Below are 8,821 nucleotides of genomic sequence, written 5' to 3'. Positions count from 1 at the left end.
GAGGATTGAAAATAGTCAGTTTTATTTATTTGCATTTTAAGCCTTCTTAGGATGTTAGAAAACAAAACATTTGCCATTATATTGAGGACAGCAAGGTATTTATTGCAATATAAAATTGTACCAATATATATTTCAGTTTAGTTTTACATTTTAGAAATAAAAAGGATGAATCTCTGTAATGTCGGTCATATTTCACCCCAAAATAAAACGAATATAGTTTGACTTTTTCGCATATAAAAACAAAACCTATTCTTAAGACCATTATTTATTTAGATTGAGGCATTTTTAATTAACACTGATATCATTTAAAAATGTGTCCATGATCATTTAATTAACATAAATAATAAGACTTTTTTATAACAATGAGAATTAATTATATATACCTTTAATGTTGGGGTGGAATATGACTTTTCTTCATGAGATTCATTCAAAATGACTATCAGTCTTGGCAGCATACACTTTGAGAAACGCTGTATGAGGCAAACAACCACACCAAACCGTTCTATCATGATCTAGAGGTGAGGAAAAAATATTTCATTGCTTTTGAATCGCCACTGAAAAATGATTAACTCAATTAAAAAATAGATCCCAAGTAAGTTCTGCATCTTGTTTGGATGAATTAAAACTTTCTCCTGAACAACAGCTGATAATAGAGAAAAAATAAAAGACGATGCTCATATAAATTCAAGTTTTCAATTCATTTGCAGTGTGTTTTAACAGGATTTCCCAGCAGCAGCAACCGAGTTGAATGAAGCACCAGCAGCCCTTTGTTATGAAGATTATTCCTCATGCGAGTTATGAGATCTTCTCGTAGAACAGGAGGTAGGCTTGGGAACTCTGCACTTTGGCTTCTGTAACCGGATGGACACTGCTGTCGCTGATGTGGAACCACGATCCTTTACTGACCTCAGCGTGACCTGCAACGAGATGATGGTTGGAAATAGATAATCAAAATGCCACTTTATTTCCAACTAAATGCAATTTGAATTAAGCACACACAAACTGATTTTCCAGCCTCCAATATTAATGCACGTTCACATAAATCCATAAAGGTCATTAAAACCTCAGATTCAAAAGCACAGATACTCACAACCAGCATCGAGTCCATTTTCTACATAATTGCGCGTAGAGGGTCGTGATTTGACGTAGGCTGTATAATGTCCAGACCGCATGGTGCCACTGTGTTCCACTATACCATAAAGACTATACAGCACTCGCATCTCGCCCTCCTTCACTCCCTAAAAACACAAACACACATCTGGGTTACAGCGTTTGAGGCACTGCTGATCTGTGAGTTTGAACCAGTTTTGAGCGAGTTCAGAACCCAAGGAGTGATGCAAGGATGGATAAGTGTTGTGAAACCAATCATTTGCTCACCTTGCAGTTTAAAGAGCAGAATGGAGCGAGATCCAGGATCTGAGGGAACTGTACATGTCTGTTCACCTTACAAACACTGTATCCAACCTACAGGCAAAGGAATGACAAAATAAAAGGTCTCAGAGCAAATTTTCTTTCCAGTTTATGGTGTCAAGAGGATGAACGAGGTGTTTTACCTGCTGGAATCTCTTCAGGTGGAGTGTGAGCACTGCTGGAGGATCAGAGATCAACATCTGCTTCAGAGCATCTCTGTAAACAGCTTTCTTACCTGACAAAAACAACAAAATCCGTTTAGAAGCTCTGTTTTCACAATTGAGGTTTATAACGAGGTTTCTGAAGTATTGTGTTCAATTACTAAAAAAACAGCTCATTTCAGGAAATCCAAAAAACTGCACAGCAGCAAATACGGGTAAACGGTGTACAATGATTTTTGGTCAATTTAAAATATGAAAGTGGTCAGGCATGAATAAAGCCCCATACAATAAACTCTAATGTGCTCCAGACAATGCCGAAGGATATTTTACTATATTATTACATTATAATAAATTATATATCATAAATATTTATAATGTACTTTAATGTATTTCATGATTGCAAGTACGATTTAAAAATAGCTGAAGCATTTATACTGCAAAATATTTAACATTAAAAACATGCAACACGCAAAACAACATGCAAAAAATTGACATTAAAATCTCAAGGGTTTGAACATTTAAAGTGGAAGAATAAATATTTGTAATGTAACTCGTATGTTAAGTTGTTTTTGTCTAGAGATTAAACCAAAAACGCATTAAAAGTTAATATTCCCATTAGTAATAGAGTCTTTGCTCTTTTTGTCTGGATGTTTCAGCAGTGGATATATGTAGAAATTATATGACAAAATAATCACAATATATTTTTAGGCCAAGTCACGCAGATTCACTGTAGAATAAAAGAAGAAAAAAAAAAACCAAGGTAATCTCTATGTTCACTTGCATCATGTCATGCAACCATTAACCAATATCATTAATAACACCAGTATTATTAAATTGGATAAATACTAAGTAACTCAAAATCCCAGGGGGTTTTCAAGTAAATATTTGATGTCTAAGTGATTCAGCTGACAAAATGTTTGTGAACCCTAGACTGGGCTGTCAAATGGGTTTAAAAAGGAGACAAGAGGAAGCTAAAACAGCTGTTAATACGGTAAAAGTTGGACACAGTACCGTCTGAGGCTTTATGTCCAGACTGGTGTTTTGTGCAGGTGACACACATCAGTCTGTTGTTCTCTGTGAGATGTTCCACCTCAGTGAACTGATACAGACAGGACTCCACCGAACACTCCTGCTTCTCTGGCGCCGTCCTGCTGGCCAGTGATTTATAGGCCAGCTCAGGGTCCCGATTCACTACTGTGTATTCCTTCACATCGTCTGAGGCCTCATCTCCATTCTCCATCTCACTTTCTGTTTTTAGTGACAGAGTATTTAGTTCTTCTGTTAACCGATCCTCTTCATCACAAAGCTGGTCGGCACCATCCTCTTCCTCAATTGCATTCACATCTTGTGCTTTCTCTCCCTCTACAGACACATCTTCAGAGGCCTGGTCTTCAGATAAGGCGTTAAAGCGGTTGTTGACAGAAGTAGCATGTTCTTGTTCGGATTCCTCCTCATCTTCATCCTTATTTTGTGAGAGAGCAGGAGGTTTCTCAGGGCTCAAATTCTCCAGGCTGTTTTCACCTGCTTCTGCATCAGAGCTGCCACTTACTGATAGACTTTGATTGGAGGCATCCGGTGGATCAGTGCTGCTAGCCGTGCTCTGATTGGTCAGAGTGTCCAAAATGACTTTACTGCCCAGTTTCTGATGACGTCTCTGAGTCTATGGACGCAAAAGTGAAAAAAAAACATCTGTATCGCACATGGTCTGGATTCTACTTTATGGTATATACTTTACATATTTACCCAAAATTCACAAAAAAAAAATATAAATTATAAATTTTTATCAATTTAATTCTGGCTCATATAAAGGCAATATATACATAATAGGTTTTAAAGAAATTTAACGGACATTTATTTTACATAATATTTACTCAAAATTCACAAAACAAATTAAGAATAGTTGGTACTAAAACGTCCAGTAACTAATAAATGGCAACATTTTTTGCAATTTAATTCTGGCTCAAATAAAAGTTTTATATAAAAATAAAATAATTAAATTAAACTTAATTAACATTCATTTTTACAAACAAAAAATTCACTAAATAAAATGAGAACAGCTGAAGAAACGTCTGTTAATTTCCAATGATATTAACACTAAATGGACACATTTTGGCAAATAAACAGCCTGGTTGAGATATATATATATATACACACTTTATTGACCATCTGAACTAGTGTGTGTGTGTGTGTCTTCACCTTGGCTTGTTTCTTGGCCTGTTTCTTTGCTTTCTTCTGCTGGTACTTGCTTCCTGTTCCTGTAGGCATGTCTTCATTCCCATTGGTCAGAGATGTTGTGTTTTCTTTGTCTCCATCGTCACTGATGCTGCTGCGAGGCTGGGTGACTTTCTTCTGATTCTTCTTCCTGTAGGCCTGGAGGAAACACTCAAATCAGATCACTTCCCCAGAATATTCACACGAGGGATAAAGCTGCTTTATGAAGTTCACCTCATCAACTACAGGAAGAGAAAGATCCAGAAACATCTCTGTGACCAGAGACACAGTTCTGCACTCTTTACACATCACTGTGCTGCTCATCTCTCCACCAAACACTCGGTCCACAAAGTTCTTGGGTGCACCATTTTTCTCGTACTCTGGTGAAAACAATGCAAGAGATAGCCAAAGATTGAGATATAATCTTACTCATGTTTTGTGTTTAATCATGCTCTAAGCATTACATTAAAATATAGCATTTGCAATTCTAGTAATCTGACAATGACTTGTACCTTTAATAACCTTCTTCATCTGCTCAGCCTCTAAGCTTCTGCCAGAGTTTTTCAAAGCCTCCAGAATTCCAGAATTTACTCTCTGAAAAAATACAGGAAATAAAAAAACAGCAGAAGGACTCAGTTCAACTAAAATGTCTCAAACATTCTTTATAGCCAAATGAAATGCTAAGATGATGCACATTTCATGTGGTCTCTGTTCATGTCCTGTTAGAGGTCCATACCTTCACTTCTTCTGCCCTCATGCCATCCAGAAGATACCGCAGGAGCTCCTGACTGTCCTGCTGCTGAAAGCCTTTAAAGCGTGGAGCTCTGAGAACAACAAATAACAAGAAAGACTGCAATTATTTAATATGCAGAACACAGAAAAAAATCATGAATATTTTGAAATATCATTACAATTTAATAGCACTATTTTCCATATTAATATATACTAAAATGTAATTTATTCTTGTGATGCAAAGCTGAATTTTCAGCATCATTAGCATCCTTAATCAATCTAAAATGCTGATTTGGGATCATTTGCATGATTATTTGGTAAATACAAAGAAGAACAGCATTTATTTGAAATATAAATATTTTGAAACATTTATGTCTGAACTCTCACTTTTGATCATGTTATTGCATTTTTGCTGACTAAAAGCAGTAATTTGTTTCAAAATAAAACTGACGTAATTTTAACAACCCAAACTTTTGAATGTAGGGTAGAATTTTTTTTTTTTGTCATTTTATCTATTATAAAAGTGAAAAGTGAGTCAAACTAGCAACCAAATATATGCAATAAAATCTTTTAAGGACATAACTTTTCTCTTATTGCATGAAGCATCTGTGCTGGGAACACTTTTGTTTGGCTACTTACTTTTTACACACTTGTGTGAAGAGTTCTTTAGGGGTCACAACACCTTTCTTGGTCTCCTGGATTTCATTCAGAAACTGGCACATAGCCAGCGTGAGCGACCCGGGCCTTTCCAGCTGGATCTGAAGAGGTTCCTGAAAACATGATGTGAAAACATCCTGTTAGATGACGCTTTATGCATAAAAAGAACCAGAAAAACACATAATGCAGCTCAGCATCAGTACCAGTTCAGATGACAGTGCAGGTGTGATGGTGAAGCAGCTCTTCTCATCTGTGATCTGGTTCAGCAGTTCTCGCAAAAACTGCGTCTGTGATAAATTCTGAAAGAGACAAGAACATCAGGGTTTGCAGAGCTTGCATGTGTGTTTCTGTTTTTCACATGAAGTGTCTCAAACTCTGTACCTGCATGACTGAATTGAAGAAACACGTGTTGCCCAGATTACTGAGACCCCTGACGCTCACGACACCAGAGCTTCCTGCAGCTGCTGCTTTCTGTCTTTTGGGACTGTCATCATGTTTTGTGCTGCTCTTCTGCTTCTCCTTGTTCTCTTTATCCAGCGTTTGCTCTGCGGGACTCGTCTCTAAGCTCTCTTCTTTCTTACTTTCTGCAGAGTATGTATGTAAATGTATGCATTTGTTTTAAGGAAAGACACTACAGGCAAAACCATGTGACTATTTCATGCACTGGCCAATTTTAAGAGCAGCTATTCTGTCTTTTAAAAAAAAAAAAAATTTCAAACAAATAAAAAACACTTATTGGTCAACCACTACTAATATTATGTAAGTGCTAATAACCCTAAGAACTCTAAAACACCTCTTTTGTTGGAAGTCTTCTTGTCGGGATCCGTCAGCACTTGTTTTCTTATGTTTGAGATCAGCTGCGCCAGCTGCCCCGTGCTGGAAAACTGAACTTCATCATCACAGATGTAACACCTGCAGCACATCGGAGCACAAGGTAAGAGGTCTGAACACACAAACCCTGCCACTTCAGCGATGAGGTGGATGTGTGACACTTACCAGACGCTCCAGACGTCCAGACTGAGCACTAAACAGTGTGGCTCAGATCGAGGCGTCTCGTAGTGTTTGATCGCATGCTGATTCTCTGATCTCCCACAGCCCTGATGAGGATCATAACATTGTTTATGTGTCTCTGGCTAAAAGCAATGTGTCATAAGTCACCTGATCACTTACTCTGTGTCCACATTTCAGGCACATCCACACAGCTGGACTTTCTCTGTCAGTTTCATCCTCTAAGATCTGCTTTTCAACAGGTTCGTCAGGCTCACAGTCTTGACACAAGCTCCAATGCTCATTCAGACCAGCTTTCTTCAGTAAGCTTTGCTCTGTTCCTTTACGGATGTGAGTGCAGGAAACCCCTTACAAGGCAGAAGGAGAATCACGTGTGAGATTTCCTGATTAAAGCACTGTCAGCATGTCATTGTTCAGAGCAGCTGTTATACACACCTGCTGTCTCAGTGCTGCTGTCTGCTCGAGGACTTCTGTCCTTCACCTTCTTTTTACCCATTTTAGACTTTTGAAGAGCACCTGAATGGGGTTAAAAACATGACGTATATTAACAGCACATAATAATACTTGTATTACATCAGACAAGCGCCACTGATTGACTGTTGAGGTCGTTTATGACTATATCAACAAATACCGCTCCCCGATACAAAATGACAAAAGCATCAATTAATATATTAAATAACTAATATACAATTAATATTGGACGTTAAATCCACTGAAAATTCAAATGGACTGCAACAGCTATGTTTTTTTTTTCAGAAGAAAAACATGACAAAAACAGTTACAGTCTATTAACTACTTACGAAGCCACCAAATTCATTTAAAACTCTGTAAACGCAATTTCATCTATCCGAGTTCCCGTAATTAAATAATTCACAGCAGCACAAACTGTATTAAAAACATCATCATAAAGCATGTTCGCCAACTGCTCCGAGTATTTCCGGGTGACGCTCGATACATTTCAAAATAAGAGTCTAACTAAACATTTACATTAAAATATGACAGGACACATATTTCATGTTTTCCCTGTACACATGCCAATCTCATCGGGTTGACACATTGAAATAAAAGTAAACTATTTTCAAAAACAGATAACTCAAAAAACATGTTTTTTTTTATTATGTCGTCATGTTTTTATTGTGTTAACTGTTTTTTTTTTTTTTTTTTTAGTTATTTTTGAACCTAGTCAAAATAATGTTACTGCAGTTTGATTGAGATTAAATGGAATGCATAATGAAAAAACATGATTTCTGAGAATTGTTAAAAACGGAATTATCTGTTTTTGCGAATGAACTCTTCATATACACCAACCGGTCACTTTATTAGGTACACCTGTTCAATTGCTTGGTAACACAAATTGCTAATCAGCCAATCACATGGCAGCAACTCAATGCATTTAGGCATCTAGATGTGAAGACAACTTGCTGAATTTCAAACCGAGCATCAGAAAAAATGGGGAAGAAAGGGGATTTAAGAGACTTTGAACGTGGAATGGTTGTTGGTGCCAGACGGGCTGGTCTGAGTATTTCTGAAACTGCTGATCTACTGGGATTTTCACTCACAACCATCTCTAGGGTTTACAGAGAATGGTCCGAAAAAGAGAAAATATCCAGTGAGCGGCAGTTGTGTGGACGAAAATGCCTTGTTGATGTCAGAGGTCAGAGGAGAATGGGCAGACAGGTTAGAGATGATAGAAAGGCAACAGTAACTCAAATAACCACTCGTTACAACCAAGGTATGCAGAATACCATCTCTGAACGCACAACACATCGAACGCTGAAGCAGATGGGCTACAGCAGCAGAAGACCACACCGGGTGCCGCTCCTGTCAGCTAAGAACAGGAAACAGAGGCTACAATTCGCACAGGCTCACCAAAATTGTACGATAGAAGATCGGAAAAACGTTGCCTGGTCTGATGAGTCTCGATTTATGCTGCAACATTCAGATGGTAGGGTCAGAATTTGGCGTAAAGAACATGAAAGCATGGATCCATCCTGCCTCAACGGTCCAGGCTGGTGGTGGTGGTGTAATGGTGTGGGGGATATTTTCTTGGCACACTTTGGGCCCCTTAGTACCAATTGAGCATCGTTTAAACACCACAGCCTACCTGAGTATTGTTGCTGACCATATCCATCCCTTTATGACTACAGTGTACCATCTTCTGATGGCTACTTCCAGCAGGATAATGCACCATGTCACAAAGCTCAAATCATCTCAGACTGGTTTCTTGAACATGACAATGAGTTCACTTTACTCAAATGGCCTCCACAGTCACCAGATCTCAATCCAATAGAGCACCTTTGGGATGTGGTGGAACGGGAGCTTCACATCATAGATGTGCAGCCGACAAATCTGCAGAAACCGCTATCATGTCAATATGGACCAAAATCTCTGAGGAATGTTTCTAACACCTTGTTGAATCTATGCCATGAAGAATTAAGGCAAAAAGGGGGTCCATAAAGTGACCAGTGAGTGAGTGGGAGTGAGTGTGTATGTGTGTATATATATATATATATTTATATATGCATGCATGCACTCACTGGCCTGCTTTTCCTGCACATAAGCCTTATTATAAAAAAAACGTATTCAGTAATATTATCTAATTATGACTACTATATTTGTTAGATGCTTTTATACCGTTTTAC

At 38.0% G+C, this 8,821-nt stretch overlaps 1 protein-coding gene across 1 annotated transcript; it reads right to left on the bottom strand.

Annotated features, from left to right (window-relative positions):
- On the bottom strand, positions 1–7,129 carry LOC306851605 (ubiquitin carboxyl-terminal hydrolase 16-like). Its single transcript, XM_079387988.1, has 17 exons — positions 6,980–7,129; positions 6,615–6,695; positions 6,342–6,526; positions 6,168–6,268; positions 5,965–6,083; positions 5,553–5,755; positions 5,375–5,470; positions 5,154–5,284; positions 4,519–4,606; positions 4,295–4,376; positions 4,017–4,162; positions 3,768–3,941; positions 2,583–3,231; positions 1,554–1,645; positions 1,378–1,464; positions 1,091–1,238; positions 1–917 (listed from the first exon to the last, which is right to left on the bottom strand). Exons 2-17 carry the CDS (start codon positions 6,673–6,675, stop codon positions 796–798), a joined length of 2,484 nt encoding a protein of 827 aa, XP_079244114.1. The 5' UTR covers positions 6,676–6,695; positions 6,980–7,129; the 3' UTR covers positions 1–795.
- Positions 7,130–8,821: the final 1,692 nt, after the last annotated feature.

The sequence above is a fragment of the Barbus barbus genome (assembly GCF_936440315.1).
Source record: "Barbus barbus genome assembly, chromosome: 31".
NCBI classification, from domain to species: Eukaryota; Metazoa; Chordata; class Actinopteri; order Cypriniformes; family Cyprinidae; genus Barbus; species Barbus barbus.
Note: the sequence above shows the minus strand (reverse complement) of the source record. Positions and strands in the feature narration are given on the sequence as shown.